At 34.7% G+C, this 23174-nt stretch overlaps 1 protein-coding gene across 11 annotated transcripts in view; it reads left to right on the forward strand.

Annotated features, from left to right (window-relative positions):
- The window catches only part of PRKACB (protein kinase cAMP-activated catalytic subunit beta), a 113970-nt gene extending 95248 nt beyond the window's left edge, over nucleotides 1-18722 (forward strand). For all 11 annotated transcript variants that reach the window (XM_072834256.1, XM_072834245.1, XM_072834255.1 and 8 more), the window contains 3 exons: nucleotides 584-706; nucleotides 9576-9740; nucleotides 15464-18722. In XM_072834256.1, coding sequence (XP_072690357.1) covers nucleotides 584-706; nucleotides 9576-9740; nucleotides 15464-15589 — 414 coding nt within the window. In that variant the 3' untranslated portion in view covers nucleotides 15590-18722. The remainder of the gene's footprint in view (nucleotides 1-583; nucleotides 707-9575; nucleotides 9741-15463) is intronic.
- Nucleotides 18723-23174: the final 4452 nt, after the last annotated feature.

The raw sequence follows: 23174 nt of genomic DNA on the forward strand, positions 1-23174 counted from the left end.
ACTTAAATATTTACATTTATTAGGCTCCAAATTAAACTTGCAGCTTTCATGAAGATTCTGTGAAATGATGGGAATGCCCATAGTATAATCATCTCCTAACGCCAACAGTATAGAGTATTTCAACTCCACTGTTTACTGCGAAGTCCAGTATCTAACATTTTGTCTAAAAACCTTTGACTTTTCTAAGGATGGTCCAGAAAACTTGATTTATAAGGTTATGGGCCTAGAATGGACTTGAAAAGGTAATTTAGTAACTCCTTTTTCATTGTTAAGCAGCAACTAAATTATTCCAATTAATTAAGGGATATTTATTGTCTATAATATTCTTCATGATTTTACGAATAAGGTTTAATAGTATTTCCTAATATCCAATTCCAATATTTGGAAATTCTCCCCGTTGTTTAATTCAAATGTGATGTGATATATTTTGTTCATTTTTTATTCTATCCTAAATAGCTAGCTGCTCAACAACTGCTCTTTAACAAATTTCATATACTTGAAGATCATTTTGAAATCATCTATTACTTTATTCTCTTCTGAGTAGATTAAGTAATAATTGATATCTTCTGCTGGTTTATCTCAGGGCTACAATAAGGCAGTGGATTGGTGGGCATTAGGAGTGTTAATCTATGAAATGGCAGCTGGCTACCCCCCATTCTTTGCAGATCAACCAATTCAAATTTATGAAAAGATTGTTTCTGGAAAGGTAAGTAATACATTTTATTATTCCTCTTTCATTCATTATTTCTATAATGAAGCGTACGCCTTATAGATTGACACCATTGATGTCATCAGAATATTACCCTAAATTGGGAAAAATACAGAAATATCCGTAGTTGCTGCCTTTGTATTTAGCATTTAAGATAACAAAATAAATATTAAATCATTGAAGTTTCTTAAGAAAAAGCAGTTTTACAAATTAGCAAAAAAAAGCAATTTTGTTTTTTATTACTCTATGAAATATAGGAACATACCCCTAATTCTCAATTTTTCTTCAAATAAGTAAAAATTGCTAGTTATTTCATGTGGGTAACTCCTTGAAGAGAAGTTTTAGAGGCTATTTTTATATGCCTTTGTCTTCTCAGGAGAGACCTGTTCAAATTATGTTAAACATCACAAAATTGGAAGTAAATATAAAATAGACAAGCCTTTATAAGATGGAAATTCATAGAAATGATATAAACAATTTTTTATGTTGATTGTGATTTTAATTGCCATTGATCTTTAGCAAGTATGGAAAAAACCTTTTTTTGAGCATGAGTAGATTCACTATGTCATAGTATTTTACATCTTGTAATTACTCCACCAATTTCTTTTGCATTTATAATCCCTAATTTTGTTTCCAAAAGTATTTTGTTTAAAACAAACCATTCACTCCTGCCAAGCATATACCTCAGATCTTTTTTAAAAATACTACAGTCAATTTTCATAGAGGTGAGCCTGATTTCTTTCTACCACAGAAAAAAAAAAAAAAAAGAATAGGCTTTTAAAAATTCCAGAAAGACCTTTTATACATTTTTGATAGAATTTATAAGAAAGGGTGATTTCCCATTTTTCCATTTTTCCTGTTACTACATGTGGTATGCTGTATTTGTCTTTTTCTTTTCTCTAGATCACATAGCCCCATTTAGAATATGACCAGGAAATAGAGCATCAACCTTAACATAGCATTATCCTGAGATGTAATGTAGTTGACTTTTTCATATTTTGTGACCTTCTAATGCAGAAAATTGCCTAATCAACCTAAAGAATCTTGAAGGAGATAGGGGAAACGTCTCTGTTTCTTTGTATCTTAGCCAGATTCACACTCATGTGATTCATGAACTTAAAATTTATAATATCACCTATTCAGTAGCTTCCCTAAATGTTCCTGATATAGTCATTTATCTTTTTTACTAAGATCCAAATTTAAATCATGGATGCTACATAGCTGACTATAAGAACAAGATACTAATAGAACATAGAATCCACATATAAACACAGTATTGTTCCATTTCTCACAGCACATATGTAGTCTACAGGGGTCACAAGATTTTCAATTATATTTTACTTCTTTTTTATGGGGAAAGTTTTATTTTATGGAGGTATTCACAAATTAGGGGGCTCAGTAAAGAACTTATACTTCAATGTCAAAAATAAAAAATAAATACTTCTTACAAATAACTAAGCTAGGTGTTGAAAGATTTAAGCTAAGGAAGTGCAGAAAGGTAGAATGAGCAATTAAGTATCACTGCTGTCCTTGTCACATTTGTAGATCTCTAGGCCTCAGGTTTCTTACCCTTGTAATTGTTTTTACCCAGCAGAATATTAAAGTACCTGTAAAAGAACTTTTGAGATAAACAAAGATCAAGAAAAATTAGTAGACAAGCCAGGGATTTATTTTTTAAGAAGTTGAAAACTTATTATGTAAAATTTCAAGAGAGAGTAAGAACCAAAGATGATATGAAGAATGTTGAAAGAACTAAAATGCTTTAAAATCAGTGAGAGAAGCATACAGTAGTCAACCCTTATCAGTAGTTTCAGTGACCTTCAGTCAACTACAATCGAAAGCAGGTGATCCTCCTCCTGAGGTATCACCATCAGGTCATTAGTAGTCTTCCACTATGTCACAACACCTATTTTATTTTCTTCACTTCATGTCATCACTTAGGCACCGTATCATCTCACATTATCACAAGGAGGTGAGTAGCCTACAATAAGATGGTTTGAAAGAGGGACAGAGAGAAAGAGACCACCCAGGTAACTTTTATTACAGCAGCATATTGTTATAATTGTTCTTTATTTTTAATCTCTTACTGTCCCTAATTCATAAATTAAACTTTATCCTAGGTATGTATGTATGGGAAAAAACTGTATATATAGGGCTCAGCCAAGATTAAGGATGCAGAAATTATACTAATAGTTCCAAATAACTTAATTACAGATCATTACAAAGTTCCTGAATCTTTACTACATTGCATTTATTTATACTTAACTTTATAAAAGGAATAAAACTGTCTGACAAGGATGCCATCATAATTAAATTTTACTTCCTTAGAAAAACTGCTTTATATAAAATGAATGTATCTTCATTTGTATGAATTGACCTTTATTAGCCAATCATTCTACATTGTGTAAAAATTTTTTTAACTGCTTATGAATATGTTTTTATTTTATCTAACTTTAATAGAAAAATCCAATATTAACTTAATATTTAAATCTGCATATATTCTAAAATCCTGTTTAAATCTGAGTCACCTTAACAACACCTTAGCAACATAAAATTTTATATTTTTCTTTACTTAGAAATAGGATAGGATGTTTGGTGTACTATTGTTTTTAACTAAAGGTGCCAGATTATCTCTTCCTATATTAGGTATAAAGTTTTTCATCCCTTTTCCCCTTTGTTCCTAAAGTGGAACTCATGAAAAGCAGAATATTGCCATTAAGTGATCTCCAGGATCTGTTTTATATGAGCATAAAATCATATGCACCATTCCCAATAAAACCATCTGTTTCAACACTCAAATCCAAGCTAGAATGTATCTCTGCATTACAAAAGTATTATCTCTCGAGCTAGTAAATAAAAGCCAAACTGGAGACTAATATTTAAATTTTTTAATTATTCAAGTCATTAAAAATCAAATTTTGATCTTGCAAATCTTGTATTTATATTTAAAATCTTTAATGTCTGAGTGATATATCATTTAAAAATGTTTCAGTGAGAATTATTTTTTTCTAATTTTTTTAAAGTATGTTATTTTATACAACATTTTTATTGATTACATTTTTCTGTCCTGAAACTGTGTTATAAAGATTTTAGGTGTCAGTAACATCAAAATTAAAATGAAATATATTTAATGAAGTGATTAATTCACTGAAATACATATATTTGAAAATTAGATTCTTAAATACTTTCTGTATTACAATATTTTAATTCAGGTTGTTATTTTTAAATGCAGAGAAAGATGATCAATCAGCTTGTTAGATTCTCTCCTACACATATTTTGCCTTTAAAAAAGGAGGGGGTGGTATTTAAAATGTCAAATTATTCATGCAATATCAAGGTTCAGGTTTAGAAATGCATAGTTGACAGAAAAGTCTTATAATTTTTGCATTAAATTTGCCACATCCTAGCACTATATATATGCTGAGTTTCTGTATATAGTCTTTAAATTCCATACTTCAGTGCCATATACTCTGTGACAAGAATCAGTTATGGTTTCCACAGCAACTCTATCTGGTTGCACTACTCTTGGAAATATTAAAGTTAATATTGTGTTGAAAAGTGATACTTGCAAATAAGGCAGTCAAGTAACAGCTGTTGTAGAAACTATAACTTTAGAGTCCTTCACTTAGATAATTTTTAAAATTCTAAGCTTCATTATATATAAAGTAAATATTATTGCACTTTTAATGAACATCAAAAATGTACAAGAAGACACTATGCAAAATATAAAGTTGTAAACATATGTATATATAGAATGATCAAAGAGGTGGTTCATTTTTTCCTCAAGGGAAATTCACATTCACATGAAAGGTAATTGATTAGCAGTCAACTTTTTGTATCATGGGTCCCCAAAACCATTCCCAGGTTAGGTGATTCACTAGGAAGACTCACAGACTTCAGCAATGATACTCAAGAAGTGAATACCTTCTATTGTAATGAGTACCTTCATTTTAAGCTACCTTATAACAAAAATCAGCAGAGAAGGCTCATGGGGCAGTCTCTAGGGGATACTAGGCACAAGCTTTCAAGAGTCTTCTCCCAGTGGAGCTAGAGGGGATGAACTTAATTCTTCCAGCAACAAATTGTTGTCTACTAGGGAAGCTCATTAGAGACTCAGAGCCCAGGGATTTTACTGAGATCACATACACACTTTCTACCTAATGCATACACCTACATCCCAAACTCACAGAGCAAAATAGATGTTCAGCATAAGCCATGTGTTTGTACAATCTAAGTACAGTGAACCACTCGTATTAAGCTATGAATTTTCTACCACAGGACTGTCCTTGAGTAGTCTAAATATCTAGTGATAGATACGGCTGTCTTCAAAGTTCCTTCTTGGACTTAAAATTCAGCTTCAGATCCTTGAAATATTATTGTAACAGAAAGATTGAAAAATTAAAAATATAGAATTAGTGCCTTGCATCAGTCATAAAAATTACATAACTTCTTTTCATACCTGAGGGATGAAGTATACTTTCATCATTTTCTAGATGAGGTAAATGAGACTCAGAAAGGTGGAAGAGTTTGCCCTAAAGCATAGAGTATGTATGTGACTGGAGTTGGAATTAAACTCAGGTATTCTGGGATCCCTGGGTGGCGCAGTGGTTTAGCGCCTGCCTTTGGCCCAGGGCGCGATCCTGGAGACCCGGGATCGAATCCCACGTCAGGCTCCTGGTGCATGGAGCCTGCTTCTCCCTCTGCCTGTGTCTCTGCCTCTCTCTCTCTCTCTCTGTGACTATCATAAATAAATAAAAATTAAAAAAAAAAATTTAAACTCAGGTATTCTTTCTATGGAAGCGATAAGCTGGTAGAATTTTTGAGATGGTTAAGAATGTTCAGTTTCATTTAGTTTAACTCCTTTACCCCATATGTAGGTAAATCAAGATCTAATTGCCCAAAGATAAAAGGTAGTTTGTGGCAAACCAGAAACAGAATCTAATTCAGTGGTTCATTATTTGTTTCCTTGGCTTCAGTAACTCTTTACAATCTTAGTTTTATTCCTGCATTATTGATCTTCCCTTGTCAGCCTCCTTGCCTTGGTCCTCTTCTCTTCTCTGCACTTTCTCCATTGGTAGTTTCATCCATTTTCATGACTTTACATGCAAACTGACAATTTCCAAATTCACTTTTTCAGTCTATACCTGACTCTTGGGTTGCAAACTTTGTAGCCAACTTCCTACCTGACATCTCCATTCAGGTATCTAATAAATATCTTAAACTGTACCTGTTCCTCCCATTGCTCCTTCCATCTCAGTTGATGACAATACCATCTTTTACATTACTCAGTTCAAGACACCCTGAAGTCTTCACTCCATATCTAATGCATAGGAAAACCATTTTGGCCCTATTTTGTGAATATACACAGAATTCAGCTACTTCTTATCACCTTCACTGATACTGCTGTCTTCTTGAGTCACTTAAAAATGTTAAATTAGACCCTGTTACTTCTTCTAGAACCTTGCAATGATTCATTTTCTTTTTTTAATTTTTTAATTTTTTAAAAGAGTTTTGTTTTTTTATTCATGAGAGACACAGAGAGGCAGAGACCTAGGCAGAGGGAGGAGAAACAGGCTCCATGCAAGACCCAGGATCATGCCCTGAGCTAAAGGCAGACACTCAACCTAAACCACCCAGGCATCCCCCCCTCCCCATTTTTTTCAGAGTAAAAATCAAAGACCTTACAATGCAAGACTGTGAGGTATGATAGGGTGACATTTTTAAAGGATCACTCTTTTTGCTAAATTACTATCTATCATTTCTCTTCCTCACTAGAATGTAAACTCTGAAGGTAGGACTCTGTCTTATTTTGTATACTACTCTATCCCAAGCACAGAGTGGGTGTCATGAAGTGGACACTCACTGTCAGAGATACTGACTCATTGGTCTTCTGTGTATGTTTTAAATTATCACAGACTATTTTGATACACAGTATATGTCAAAAGCTCGTTCTGTATGTCTATACCTAACTGTAGAAATTGATTTATTCATAAGAATATATCATTAGGAAACTCAGAAGTAACTTGGTCCCTAAAGGTTATTAAAGAATCCTAAACAGGAAATACTAGAGGGAAAAGACCAAATAAACACTCTAGGAAGTATATACTGTGCAAACACCTCTTTCATGTTAAATAATGTCAGTTTCCAATAATCTTATCTCTCAGATCTAATGGCTTAATGGGTCTAGACTTTTTCTTTTCCATGTCTGGCTTTTTTTCAGCTTTCACATTGTTTGCCCAGTAATGGACTGGCAGAAAGATGTAGGAATCAGGAGGATTAAGTTATTTTCCCAAGAAAGAAACTGAGTTGGTAGTCTCACTGGAGCTTGGGCTCCTTATCTTAAAATGAAGGTTTGGACTAAATTAAACTAAAACTCCCTTTTTTCCAATATGATAGAATTCTAATTTCAATTTCTACAGCAGTTATAAATAATAATAGTAATACTCTTCTTAATATAATTTTGAAGTAAAAGTCATTCTTCCCATTATAGAAGCCTTTGGTGTTTCCAAGTTAATATACCATAAATAAAAGTAAAAGTCTTGCATCTGAAACATAATTGTATTTAAGTCAATTTCTGGTTTTTGCTAATTTCAGTTTGATGAATCAACATGGCTCTTTGGAAAGTCAAATCAACAAAGAAACTATGTTTCTGATTACATTTCAGAATAGTCATAGAAAAAATAACTTTCACCATGATTCTCATGATTTCTCCTTCAGTATACTCATAGGATCTGATAGATTCTTGTCACTAACGTGCTTATTAAGCAAGTGTGGGCTACCTATCAGAATCTCTGGGGAAGAAGAGGGTGTGGTGTGGAGGTGAGGAGGATAGGTCTATCATCTGGTAAGGTTTTCAAATGACTCTGATGTCTACCGTCACAACCCCCCGACTACAGCTCCCCATTTGAGAATTACTGTTGGAAAGATTACAAAGATAAACACACATATTAACTAATCCAACACCAACACCTTATCTGCATTCCAAAATAAAGAACTACTCTATTTAGGTGTATATATTCTTTAGGCATTAAACCGCACATTACCTGAATTCAAAAGATAATTTATATGTGGTACATTATTGTCTACTGTTCTGAACATGATGAAGGGGAAAATAACTGGCACATTACATTGAACAGTTCATGCAGACTCTATTCTAAACAAAGATAGCTCTATTTCAAATAAGTTACTTCTTTGGAATCTAAGCAAAGTTGGAATATAACCACTGTATAAATAAATCATGTTATTTTTAGACAATATGCCTTTTGAATACCACATATTCTCTAGTTTCTAGTCCAACTAGGATAAATGAGGAAGTGTGCATCAGTATTTTTAAGATGAAAATCTCAGTCGTTTGGAAATGTCCTGACAATAACTATTTTCAGGTTATTGAATCATAAAAACAGTACAGAATAATTAAGAGTGTATACTCTGAAGTCAGAGTACCTGGTTTGGAATTACAGCTCTATCACTTATTAGCTCTGTAATCTTAGGTGAATCACTTAATCTGTGTAAGTTTTGGTGGTATCACCTGTAAAATGGAAATCATAATCATGCTTACCTTAATGTTAAATTTTGGTTTTTATGAGCCAGTATGCATAAACTTCAGCACAGTGTCTAACTTCTAATAAGCCATTGTGTCGATAAAACTTTACTTTTACCAGTAAAAATTAAAAAGTGTAGCAATTCACATACTTTTTTAGGAATATAAACTCTCTTATAACCTGTGATAATATAGACTTTGCAAAAATGAGGATTTTAGTTGCTAATTTATATGCGTTGACCCCAAATCTTTCAATTAGTCTTTGGTTGTTGGACACAAACATTAGTTTTCCTTTAATCTGATGAGGATTCTAGTTTATTTACATTCAAATTTTTTTCTAGCAGAAAAAAAAAAAAAACTTCTGCATAGAGTAGTGAATAGAGTTGCAAATAATGCTTCTCAAGCTTTCATGCCCATATGAATCAGTTGGAGATAAAACCTCAGAATTTCAAACACAATGCCCCCATCATTTGAACTAAGCCCGGGAATCACCATTTTTATGCCTCAGCTCTCCCAGTTGATTCTGATGAAAGTGGGTCCTAGAGAAGCATTTATTTACAGAATAGCCTAAGTAGTAGTCAGATTATAGTTATAAATCTGGCTTTGCTATGGACTCTAACTAGCTTTGCATGCTCATGATTTAACTTCTACTTTGACAATATGAGAATCCAAACATATTAACACCATGTTAAGCATTTTGAAAGTCAGAATAGAAGTTAAAGAGCTCTATACATTTGAAGACAGTGTAATCAAGAACAAAATTCATGAGCCTAGGAATCATGACTAGATTTTTAGTCCCAGCTCTGCCACTTTATAGTCTAATGATTGGGTAAGTTATACAATGCCTCTGAATCCTAGTTTTCTCCCATCTCTGGGGTATAGTTTATACCTTATTCACCAACTATGTCATAGCTCCTTGCTATATATCCAGCACTAGAGCAGTGTAGTACATAGTAGGTCTCTTTAACTAATTGTTAACTACATGAACTACATTATTTGAAATTATGTAATAAATTCTGGGAATAAAAACACAAAAGTGGCACAGTACCCTCCCCCCAGAAGCTCATGGTCTGGGGGAAACAGATATACACAAATATTATAGCATACCTAAATAAAGATCAACTGAGGTAATGTCATAACACACAATAGGAGTTTATAAGGTGATGGTGGCACTTGTAGAGAATCACATTAAGAATACAAGGTGCTCAGAAGTGAATCTGTTCACCGCTCAAATTAGCATTTTCTTCAGAGGTTTGTGCTCTGTTTGAAGTTGAGGCCATGATAACCATTGGAATGTATGTTTGGCCACCTGGTGTGTTGGTACAGGTCCGGTTCCCATCGCACTTCAGTTCAGATCTCAAGGACCTTCTAAGGAACCTGCTGCAGGTGGATTTGACAAAGCGGTTTGGAAACCTGAAGAATGGTGTGAGTGATATAAAAACTCACAAGTGGTTTGCCACAACAGATTGGATTGCTATTTACCAGAGGAAGGTGAGCCATTTCTTTAAAAGCTTTTAAAAATTGGTATTTAAATTCTATGTAATAGAGATATTTTCAACTTGATACATGATTTTATTTTATTTTTTTACCTTTGAATTAATCCTACACAGAACTTAAGGGACCTTTCCAGCCCCAACAAAAATGAGTTTTCTCCTTGATAAAAGAGAAAGCATATTCTGTTTTGACCATCAATCTGAAATGTTTTCAGTGTCAAATTTTTCCTACTCATGCCTCTGATTCTTCACAATATCATGGTAATTATACAGTAGACAATGTCACAAGGGTTTGCATTTTAAAACTAATGTGAAGCCACATTAGAAAGACAACATATAAACAAATATATTCTCCCACCCAGAATTTGCACAAGCTAATTTAATAACTTTAATAGCTAGATTCATAAGATTATTTTTCAGTCTTTTATCACTTCACCTTTGTAAAAATTGAGACATTTAAGAAAAGATTTTGCTGTGCTGAATTACCTTTATTTCTCTTTGCTTCTTAAATGCCCAGTTAAAGATAATTTGTATTTATAAAGTGTTTACATCTTGAATATTTAATTTTTTTCTATAAAACCAAAACTTCTAATATTTCAGAGACTTGCCATATTTAATGATGCTGTGCAGCCACATGAGTGAATTTCCTTAGGAAAAAAATGTAAATGCTGTAATTGAATATTAATAGCACAGTCTTCCTAGTTTTTATCTTTTAGAAAAGATTATAAAAACAAGGCATTAAAAGAATTTACTAATGCAGCAAAGAGCAACACAGTCTGAGTGCAGTAGTCTCTACATCTCATAAGACGGGTTCTGAAACTCCCTAGCCATTAAATCATGAAACAGCCCTTAGCATCATTACCTCAGCTGGATATGTTGTATAGCCAACAGCATCCCTTTAGTGCTTTTTGATCTAACTTCTTTTTGTTGTTGTTTCATAATTAGCCAATTATCCTCTCAGCATTTGTTGAATGAATAATCCTTATTTGGTCCCTTATTTGAAATTCCACCTTTACCAATGGTAAATTAATATACTTAAGTCTGTTTCTGAACTTTATTTTTATGAATTCCTTTTGTCTATTCTTGTACTATACACTACACCATTTTATATAACTTTATGGTATTTCATTTTTAAATTTTCAAAATATTTGTATATTTAATATGGAATTCTTAGAAAAGAATACAAAATTCCATTTTCTACAGTTTTGTTGTACAAAAATAAAATTTGCTATCTCAGCCATTTGTAAGTTCAGTGGTATTAAGTGCATTCATACTGTTGTGTCACCATCACCACCATCCATCTCCAGAACTCTTTGATCTTGCAAACTAAAACTCTGTACCCATTAAACAATATTATTGATCTTTCCAAATATTTATATTGTATTTGGGTTCTTAAATTGGGATAACGTATTAATTAGAAGAGAATCAAAATCTTGAAAATTCCTCATAATGAACATATTATATTTCTATATTTATTCAAATATTTTCTGTCATTCAGTAAAGTCTTAGCCCTGCGCAGTACAAGCCCAGTTTCTTTCTTAAAGAACCAAAATCTCTACTTCAGTATGAATGGGCCTTATGGAACCTAATTTAACATAATAATTAAAAATTCTTAAAAAAATAAGTTATTCTGGGCACCCCGGGTGGCTCAGCAGTTTAGCGCCGCCTTCAGCCCAGGGCGTGATCCTGGAGACCCAGGATCGAGTCCCACGTCGGGCTCCCTGCATGGAGCTTGCTTCTCCCTCTGCCTGTATCTCTGCCTCTTTCTCTGTCTCTCCTGAATAAATAAATAAAATCTTTTAAAAATAACAAAAAATAAAGTTATTCTTTAAATTTATATTTTGATTGCTGTTACAAATGTGTTTGCTTTCCCATTATAGAACATAAGAGGAAACATAAATTCTATGTTTGTGTTACAACTAGCCACCTTACTAAATTCTGTTGCTGATTTCCATATGTTTTTCAGTGATTTCCTTGCATTTTATTGATAAATAATTATAGTGGGCAGAGGTATCATTTACCTCATCCTTTTCAATATTTACATCTTTTATTTCCATTTTGCTCTATTGTATATGCTAGAATGTCTAAAATAATATTTTTAAAGAATAGGGACTGTTCAGCTGTATTCTTCTGTTTTGAATGGGAATGCCTTTCATGTTTTAGCTTCAAATATGAAGTTAGCTATTTGTCTTGGATAAATATTCTTGGTCAAATTAAGAAAATAACCACAAAAAATATCAAAAAAAAAAAAAAAAAACCTTGATTCCTAGTACATTGTGCTTTATCTTCTTTGACATATTAGCATGATGAATTATATTAGAAATATCTTCACATTCCTGAACACCATTTAATCGTGGGGTATTACTGTAATACCTGGAAAATACTACTTAAAATATGCAAAATCAAATTGCTAAAATTTTATTTAGGGTTTTTGCCTCCATAGTCCTAACTTTTATTTACCTGCAGTTTTTGTTTTACCTGCAGTTTTTGTTTTTCTAGAGTTGAGATTATGTGGATTCATTAAATGAATGAATGAATTCATTAAAGGAGTTTGGAAATTTTCTATGTCTTTCTATTCTTTGGGAAACTTAAGGAAATAAGAATTAACTTCTACTTATTACTTAGAAATTTAACAAACTAATTTTTCTTTGGATATTGATCTCTAAGTTTTTATCTCTTCAGTCAATTCAGAAATTTTTCTTTCTTTTTTTTTTTTTTTAAAGATTTTATTTATTCATGAGAGAGAGAGAGAGAGTCAGAGACACAGGCAGAGGGAGAAGCAGGCTCCATACAGGGAGCCCGATGTGGGACTCGATGCCGGGAATCCAGAATCATGCCCTGGGCCGAAGGCAGGCGCTTAACCGCTGAGCCACCCAGGGATCCCCAAATTTTTATTTTCTTATAAAATCATCCATATCCCCCTGTAGTTGTGTGTTTACATTATCTTTATTGTTATTTTTGTGTTAATTAATGCTATATTTAGATACAGTTATTAGATTTGCTTGAGGTTTGTTCATTTTATTAATATCTTAAGACGATACATTTTAATCTTTTCATATTTAGATTTAGAAATAAAAATTTCTTCTACTCGCATTTATTAATCTACCTATATTATGTATTGTATTTTTACAATTATTTTTGTTTTAAGATTTTATTTATTAGGGGATCCTTGGGTGGCTCAGCGGTTTAGCACCTGCCTTTGGCCCAGGGTGCGATCCTGGAGTCCTGGGATCGAGTCCCACATCGGGCTCCTGGCATGGAGCCTCCTTCTCCCTCCTCCTGTGTCTCTGCCTCTCTCTCTCTCTCTCTCTCTCTCTATCATAAATAAAAATAAATAAATGAATAAATGAATAAATAAATAAATAAATAAGACCTTTTTATTTTAAAAAATAAAAAGGTCTTATTTATTAGAGAGAGAGTGTGTGATAGAGCACAAGCAGGGAAGGGGGAGAGGGAGAAGTATTTCCCCTCAGAGCATGGAGCCTGACACTAGGATCAAGAACTGAGCCAAAGGCAGATGCTTAACTGACTGAGCCACCCAGCCACCCTACAATTATTCTTAAAGTGGGATAAAATTGAACTGCTATTGCTCAGAGTTCATGTACCTTTCAGAGGGCTTTACTTACCTTAGGTAGCAACAGCTTATTTGCCAAGAGGTAGCACTCTATAGCAAGCAGGTTGTAGTATTGGACAGATTGGTCAACAGTAAATCTTGACTATCAAATGCACTTGGAGATCCCTGGATAATTTACAAATAGAAATAATTCAGTACTTCAGTGTAGCCATTTGTTTTAACATTGTCTCAATTATAATTATGCACAGCAAGACAAAAATGATAGTTTGAATGGTTTTTATAGTCTTTGTTATTCTCTGACCAAGTGCCCACGAACAATGAAATAACCCAAGATATCTAGCAGAGACGCAGAACAAAAGAATGAGGCCTGGATAACTCATACTGAATAATCATTTTACATGTAGAGATGATCCCAATAGGTGTGATCCTAAATTGCTGCCTGGCTAGATGTGAGGCAACTCCCTGCATAGCTGATTCTTCTGCATGGTGCAGAACAGCAGTCCCCAGAGCATGCACGCAAGGCAACCAGCTGGCAAACAAAAAAGATGATATTAGACTTCCCATTCCTACTTTCTTTTTACCTTGTTCTTTTTAAATGTCTTGTTTGTGTATATATCTTATACTACCATAGTTAGTACACATATATTGGTGATATATATATACTCAGATATGCTTTACTAAAAGGCATATAAATAAAAAAAAAACTTTGGAGATTACTGGTTTAGATATTAAAAAGAGCTCTCTATCGTAAGCCTGGGTGGCTCAGTTGGTTGAGCGTCTGACTCTTGGTTTCAGCTCAGGTTGTGATCTGAGAATCAAGCCCCATGTTGGGCTCTGCGGTCAGCATGGAGTCTGATTGAGATTATCTCCCTCTCCCTCTGCTTGTTCTCTCTCTCTCTCTCTCTCTTAAATAAACAAAATCTTAAAAAAAAAAAAAAAAAAAAAGGAACTGATAAAGGAAAATCTGGAGTTCTGTAACCTGAAATGCCAGCCATTTTAATGCCAATAGTTAATTATCCTAGAAATCTCTTAAGTATTGTACCTTTCCTTGAATAAAAATGTTGAGATTAATAGCAAATCTACTGTTTGCTGCTTTTTCTAATGCTGTTATCATTTAGAGACCTAAAGGTATTCAAAGATGCTACCATATAGTCATAGTGGGAATTTATTTTCCTTAGTGCTTAGAAACTCCCAGGCATTCACTTTTCTTGTTATTCCAATATGTGTGTTTTCTGCCCCCCACACCACCATACAATAACAGTATCTACCTGGAGATAGCACCAGACCCCACAGGTTGAGGGCTCTGTCCTATAAAAGTACCCCACAACCACTTTTTTTTAAACATTTACTTACTTGAGAGAGCGTGATTTGTTAGAGAGTGAGCAAGCAAGCGAGCTAGCACAACCTGGGGGAAGTGCAGAGGGAGAAGAAGGCTCTCTGCTGAGCAGGGAACCAGTGTGGGGCTCGATCCCAGGACTCCAGGATCATGACCTGAGCCAAAGGCAGACACTTAACCAACTGATCCCCCCAAGGCACCCATGCCCACCACCACTTCAGACATTAATCACAAGTCTGGTCACCTGTGCTTCTAAGAGGCTGTAGATCAGAGGTTCCCACAAACCCCTCCTAGGTTTTAATTACTTTGCTACATCGGCTCACAGAACTTAGAAACTTTACTTACTATTACCAGCTTATTATGAAAGAATGTAATTCAGGAACAGCCAGGTCGAAGAGACACATAGTTTGTGCATGTGGAAGGGGGCTCAAAGCTTCCTGCTCTCTTCAAGCACATCACTCTCCCCAAATCCCCACTTATTCACCAACCTGGAAGCGCTTTGAACTCCATCCTTTTGAAGTTTTATGGCTCATTATGTAGGCATGATGGTTTCAATCACTGGCCATTGGCAACTGAACTCAGTCTCTAGCCCCTCTCCCCTCCTGGAGCTGGGGGGTAAACTTTGTTTTGAATATATAACCAGCGCCTTCCTTAGGCAAGCTAGGGGCTCTCCGCAAGTCCCCTCATTAACATAACACTTAGGAAACCCACAAGTTGAAAGAGCGCTATGCTGGGGACTAAGACCGAGACCAAATCTATTTTTGCTATTGTAATTCATAATATCACACTTATTTTTCCTTCTCAATTACAGGTGGAAGCACCATTCATACCAAAGTTCAGAGGCTCTGGAGATACCAGCAACTTTGATGACTATGAAGAAGAAGATATCCGCGTCTCTATAACAGAAAAATGTGCAAAAGAATTTTGTGAATTCTAAAGCTGAGCGACAAGATGACATCAGAGCTCACACTCAGTTTTTGCGCTCCGTTGAGAGATACGGTGGGGCTGAGACCATCCTTGTTGAAGCAGTTACCTAGTTCTGTCATTCCAGCGACTGAGTGAGGTCTTTATTGCCATCCGTGTGTGCGCTCTGCATCTACCTGTGTAACAAGGCACCGCTAAGCAAAGCATTGTCTGTGCCATAACACACACCTAGACACCTTTCTGCTTCCCTTTGGTTTGTCTTTCTCCCCTCCTACATCCATTTCTTCCTTTTTCATTTTCATTGGTTTTTCTCCATACAGTGCTCCATTTTATTTTGTTGGCGTTTCAGATGGGCAGTGTTACGGCTCTGTGATATTTGAAAGGAAGGATAAGTGTTGCCTTTGGTAGTTCTTGCCATTCTTTTTGTTGTTCAATGGCTTAAGGATATACTTCCAATAATTATTTTTACTTTGAGTAGCTCAGACTCCGTTTTGCCAAAACTTCTGACACTTTTGGAAGATAGAATGTCTTATCAACAAGGCAATTTATACAAAACAAATAATTGTTTGTAGAATTCACTGTTTTGGCAGAACATTTGGATAGACTAACATGGAGTAGCTAGACCCAGCAGTTTGGATTCCTAGAGATCAGATGCTCTATTTCCCCCCACCACCTTTTATATCATCTTCCCCTTGAGTAATTAAGTGACCACCTGTGCAGTGTGACAGATGTGTCTCACTCACAGGAAAAACTAATGCTATATGGATCATCACTTGGTACCAGCATTTCTGTAGGTATTAGAGCTCTAAGATTTCTAAACCTTCACTCCTCCATAAGGGTTTTAGCCAGTATTTTAACAGAATGTGACTGATAAAGAAAGGGACAATTTTTTAAGTTTCTCAAATAGTCCTCATTGTAAACTTTTTAAAGGAAAAGAAATGAACTATGAAGAACATTAATGCAGACAAATACTTTACTGAGTCAAACAAATGGCTTGTTACTTGTAAACAGTATGGAGACGCTCTTATTTATAGGAGGTTTTTGTTTGTTTTGCTTTGTTTTGTCACAGTGAAGAACAAAAGGAATTGTTGCCAGGTTATTCTGGTGTACTATATTTGTCAGCCTGAGGTGGAGGCCCTTTTGAAGCTTCGGCTTTCATCCTATGCCTCCTCAGTAAGGAAAAGGGACAAAGTTTTTAAAACTGCCACAATTGTATTTTAATTTTGAGGTGTGACATTTTTAGACATGTCAGAATTCCGAGCCTCTTTTCTCTCAGTAAATAAAATGTATGATCATGCAGATACAATTTTAGTATTTGGGTTTAATTTTTTTTTTATAATTCTTTGCCAACAACTTCGCTGTCATTTGGAAATTTCAAGCACTTTTGCACATTTAGTTCAATGTTCGTTGAGAATCCATGGCTTAACTCAGTTTTTTAAATATTTTTTTCTTTGCTTTTAAGGTTTTCCCATCTTGTTTTTTCTCCATGTGTCAGTGACCTATCTTAAAACACACCAAAAGAGTCGAAAATAAACTGTGTTCATTTTTTATGATCAATTTACATGCACATAAGTTGTTTTTAATCAAACCAATCTTAATGTACATAAACCTTCTATTTGCTTCATTATTGGTGCAGGTCACTGACTCTACTTCTTTTCCTCTGTACCACACCCTTGTAAAACCTTTGAAGACATTGAAAAAAGAAGCCTGTCTGGGATGTTCCCTGCATCAATCTGTATATCTTTTGGTTGTCAAGTGTTTCTGCATGGTTATGTCATTTAAAAGCTGATGATGATTTCAGTTGGTCCACCTATATTTAAGATGTGCAAGAAAAATATGAAATACTTTGCTGTATCAAGTTTTATGTGACAAAAATATATCGTCATGTTAATAAATTTAAAATATCATTTGTATAAAATATTTTAATTAGTTTTTGGCTCAAGAACATGCTGATCATTGTATTCTATATGTATGCTACAGATTCTATGGTAGCTTTATTGTATATTATTGTAAAATTATTTTAATAAATCATGGGGATGACAATTTGATTACATTTTAGTTTTCAGCAATTAAAAAGATTTCTGTAAGTTCTAAAAAAAATGTCTTCAGTAAAATTACTGCTGCCCTGTACAACTTGCTGTAGAATCTGCCTAGATAGATGACCTGAAGGAGTACTTTGGTTTTGAGGGCTATTTCTCCATTTAAAGGACATGAGTAAGCTTTCAGATATGTCAAGGGAGTCTATTTCCAACCAATCAAGTACACTGAATTAGAGTATATTAAAGTTATATAAAACTCGCAGTTTCAGCCACAATTTAGCCAAGAACAAGATAAAAACTTGAATAACAAATAAGTGGAATGAATCAGTGTTTAACCTCAGATTACATTATTTGAAACAGAAGAAATTACATTTTTCCTCAGTAAATAATAAGGAGATGGCATTGCAGAGGAAGGACCCCCTGATTCAAGGTCAAGATGTCTGGGTCTTGGGCTGTTCTGTCACAGTCAGCATGACCTTGGCCTCAGCTCTACAAAATGAGTTCCATTAGGCAGTTTTTTAAGGTCTTTTCTAATTTTCACATGTCATGACAAGATTCTTTTTGACAGTTTGAAGGGATAATGTGCTTTGAAGTGAGTTTTGGTAAGGTGATATTTTTGGGCATCTTTCTTCTTATCTCTTACAGTGTTCTTACAATTTTTTGAATATCATGAGGACCTCATGTCTGTTTTGATTCCTTCCTCCTTCACTGATGCTAAATAATCCAATTGATATCAAACTGTCAACCTACCAAAAAAGATATTGTGGCTTGTGGGTATTGCTGTCTTGTTTTTGATATGTTCTTGTATTGACTGCCCATTGGCCTGAAAATACTCATCATAAGCCTAAAAAAAAAAATCATTTTTCTTTCCCACCAACTGTTTTATCTGCTTGTTGTAAGAATCAAATGAAATAATGTATGTGAAAGCACCTTGTAAACTGTAACCTATCAATGTAAAATGTTAAGGTGTGTTGTTATTTCATTAATTACTTCTTCTTTGTTTAGAATGGAATTTCCTATGCACTACTGTAGCTAGGAAATGCTGAAAACAACTGTGTTTTTTAATTAATCATAACAGCAAAATTAAAGTATCTTCAAAGGATAAAAGTGTATTGAGTCTTGTATTCTATTTGGTGCCCTCATCTCCTGATTTCTTTTTTGTGGATACTACAGATGCTTACAGATTCCAGTTTTTATGTATTTGGGTTGGTCTTTAATAGTGGGAACAGAGTAATAGGGGAGAAACATCCACCAATCAAGTCCAACCAGATGTATATTAAGAAACTACTAGATTCCATAATTTCTAAAAAGCGTTTCTACTTCTTTCTCATGCTATTAGTCCAAATAACTCTTAACAGAATGTTAAAAATGTTCATATTTAAATGATTGACACTGCAGGAGACCTCATCCTTATATTGGAACAATAAACTATGAACTTTACTGTCTTTTTTCAGAAGTGTTGTTGAGTTCACAGTACCTCTTCTGATTTCAGCCAGGTTGATTAGTGTGTGTTTCTATAGTCATCCTTGACCTCAAGAAATAATGTTTTAGCTAGTTATTTTAACAGGTTACCATTTCCTATTGTTACTGCAAATATTCATAAATATTGATATACTTTATAACACCTTGTTTACTATTTTTATACCAGTGCTTGCTCTATTTTATCAATGTCAGGGCTTAAAGACAATATGCCAGTTTTCTCATTTCCTTAAACAACTAATTACAAAAGTCTAGGCATATCTTTACTCCAAATCATCATTTAAATTTTATCTTATGCACAAATACTGGATATGAAGTTAAATAAATACTTTCATTTTAGCTTTCTTGAACATTTTCTATATGCCTATTTAATGTAAGCCTTTGCTCTGATAAGGCCTGAATTGTGTTTCTTCACAATGTTGAAGTCTTGACTCCCCTTCCCCCAATAGCTCAGAATATGACTACATTTGAAGGTAAGACCTTTAATTAGGGTAAAATGAGGTTATGTGGATGGGCCCTAACCTGATAACTGGTGAATTTATAAGAAGAGATTCAGACATAGAGAATACAGGCCCAGAAAAGACCATGTGAAAATTTAAGAGGAAGATGGCCATCTACTAGCCAAGGAGAGAGGATTCAAAAAAAGCCAACCCTGCTAACACCTTGATCTTGGATTTCTAGGCCCTAGAACTGTGGGAAAATAAATTTCTATTGTTTCAGCTGCCCGCTCTGTGGTACTCTGTTAACGGCTCTCCTAACAAACTAGTTAGTACACCCACCAAGGGTACTCCTGTGTCTACACCATATTCCCCTGGTGAAGGGCTTGATTCGATCTCCCTTCAAGTGGCCCAAATTGAAATAACCTACCATAAGCAAAAACCAAGCAGACAAAATATGTCAGTGTGGTCACAAACCTCAGTGCACCGGCTGTCTTCTTTCTATTTTTTGGAATATAAGCAGGAAACAAAACAGTAGCTACTTTGCATAGGGGAAATCATGGAGAGCTGAAACCAATTCTCCAGGTCAGACTTAATCTTGCTATCAAGCTATCTTGAAGCTCTGCTAATACAACCTAAAATCGAGCAAATCATTAGAGTCCCTGCCATCTCCTAAAGGTGATGTTAATGAAATGGCCAAGAGGAAAATGGGAATGGGGATAAAGTGTTGGTGAAGAAACCACAGTTGGTGTGTCATCTGATTATCCACTAGTAGTAATGATCACAGGAAATGATTACCTCAATGTGAACATGTTAATTTTCTGTTGCTACTATAACAAATTTCCTTAAACTTAGTGGCTTAAAACAACATAAATTTATTATCTTACAGCTCTGGAAGTCTAACATCAAAAATGAGCTTCATTGTGTTAAAATCAAAGTATCAGCAGGTCTGTATTCTTTTTAGAGGCTCTAGGGGAGAATCTTTTTTTTCTAGCTTCTAGAGGCTGCTCATTTTCCTTGACCTGTGACTCCATCTTCAAAGCCAGCAGTATTGGACTGAGTCCTTATTATTGTATCCTTCTGACCTCTTCCACTTTTACTTTTAGAGACCCTTGCGATTCTAGTGAGCCACCTGGATATCCAGGCTATTCATCCTATTATAAGATCAGCGAATGATCAACCTTAATTCCCCTTTGTCATATAACCTATCACATTCCCAAATTCCGGGGATTTGGACATGAACATCTCTGCGGCAGAGGGAGGAGAGGGAAAAATTATTCTGCCTACCACACTTACTAATGTCATTTTAGGTGGAAAATAGGATTATCTGAAAAGTAGAAGTAGAGACAATCTTTTCATAATTTAAACAGAACCTAGACTTAAACAGATGTTCCTGAAGTGTAGTGGCTAGCAGGCGGTGAATTTTCAAGTACCTTGTCACAGAACTTCAGTAGCAAATCAATTCTGAATATCCTGAAAGATACTCAATATCACTACGCTACTCACTGGCCTGTTGCAAACTAAAACCACAATTGGATATCACTACACACCAACAGAAAGTAAAATTAATAACACTGATAATGCCAAGTGTTGGTGAGAATGGAGAGCAACTGGATGGAACCGTCACACATTGCCAATGGGAATTTAAAATGGCAAGGCCACTTGGCAAAACAGTTGGGCCGTTTGTGTAAAGTTAACCATTCACTTCTCCGATTACCCATTCTACTTCTAGGTATTTACCCAAGATAATGAAAACAGGTTTATACAAAGACATAAATGTTCAGCAACTTTGTAATCGTCCCAAAATGAGAACAATTCAAACAGCAACAGATGAACAGATCAGCAAATGATGCTATATCCAGACAACGAAATACTACTCACAAACAAAAAAGGGACAAGCAACCGATACAAGCAGCAACATGACTGCATCTAAAAAGCCTGCACTCATTGATTGTCTACACTTGCCAAAGCTCAGTGAACTACATACTTAAAATGAGTACATCATACCTCTGTAAAGATGATTTTTTAAAAACCATTATGCAAAAATAAATAAATAAATTTTAGAGTAGGTACGATTATTAATAGAAGGTTAGTGATCTGGAAGATAGAGTTTAAGAAATTTCTCAGAATTTATATTCAAAAAGCAAAGATAGAAAAATACAAGAGAAAAGAAATATGGGAAGTTACCCTTGAGACATAATTGTCTAAAGTTTTTTTTCCTAAAGTTTTAAAAAGAAGAGACATAGAAATGGAAAAGTAATGTTGCCAAGTTCTGAGTGATTTTTTTAACCTAGAATCATACACCCAAGCAAATGGCTCTTTCATTGCAAGGTGGGGCACTTTTGTTCCAAGGCACCCCAGCCCTCTAGCAACCAGATAGGTCTGGACAGTGAGAAGTGATGGTAAAACATAGGAGGGAGCAGAAAGGTATAACCAGAGTGTTTCCTCCCTATCTCTCTCTGTGATCTGCACTATCTCTGGAGTCTTCTCCATCATCCCAACTCCTGCTGTCATGGTTCTCCACTGGGTAGCCCTTGCTCCTGAGCTCTGTGAACCTCACTCCTTTTTTTCTTTTATTCCAGGGCAATAAATTGCTCTGCTGCTGCTCATCTTTGGGTGACTTCACCATTTTAATATTTGTCTTTATTTTTGGCTGGTTTTATAAAACTTCATAGTAATAATGTGGCTGATACTTTTTCATTATATTAAGAGCAGCTGTTGGACCCTATTCTTCCATCATCTGTATAACCATTTTTTTTTTTCTATTAAATCTCCTCTGTTGAAATACCTAGAATGGTTTCTCTTTTCCCAGCTGGACTCTGATTGATGTTCCCATCATCATCACTCCAATTCTACATCGTGCTGCAGGATCCTAGGCATCACAGTGAAAGAACAAAGAACAAAGGTAATCCTAGCCATCACAGTAAGAGAAGAAAAAACAGGGGCAAAATAAAGGCCACTCCAAATAAAATATATTTAAAAAAAAATTACCATCAGGGATTCAATAAGGAACTTACAAAGGTATATGTGAAGGAAATTGTCTCAAAAGGAAGAAATAGCTTCCAGGAAGCTTGAAGAGAAACCCCACACACACACAACAAATGTCATTAGGAATAAAAATGAGATAGACACATAAGGGCTTTGAAAATTCTGGTCATGCTAGAATTTAAAAGACACACAAACCCTCCTCTTTTCCTTTTGCCCTCCATCCTCAAACATCTAGAAATGATGGAATATATTGTAAAAGATCTTTAAGGGCATAAATTACACTCAAAACAAACTAATCATCTCCCAGACCAGAAACACAATGGAAAATAAACAGTGGAAAGGGGAGATGAATCCACAGACTTACCTAACATACAGAGATTTTTATTACAAGATAATTACAGAACAGAGAACAAAAAGGTGAAGAGATTAAAGCAAATTCAGAAATGGTAATAGATACTGAGAACAAAGATGATCCACTGCTGGCATTCTGAATTTTTGAAACTAATGAACAAAACAAAACAAAAAAAAATTCAAACGTATCGCATAGAAACTTTTTGCTAAAACGAAACAAAAACTGACCTTATGTATTGAAAGAATACACTGTTTTTCAAGAGAAAACGACACAGAGCTTTCAACATCAAGCCATGCTGTGGTG

This window comes from Canis lupus, chromosome 8, assembly GCF_048164855.1.
Source record: "Canis lupus baileyi chromosome 8, mCanLup2.hap1, whole genome shotgun sequence".
Taxonomy (NCBI): domain Eukaryota; kingdom Metazoa; phylum Chordata; class Mammalia; order Carnivora; family Canidae; genus Canis; species Canis lupus.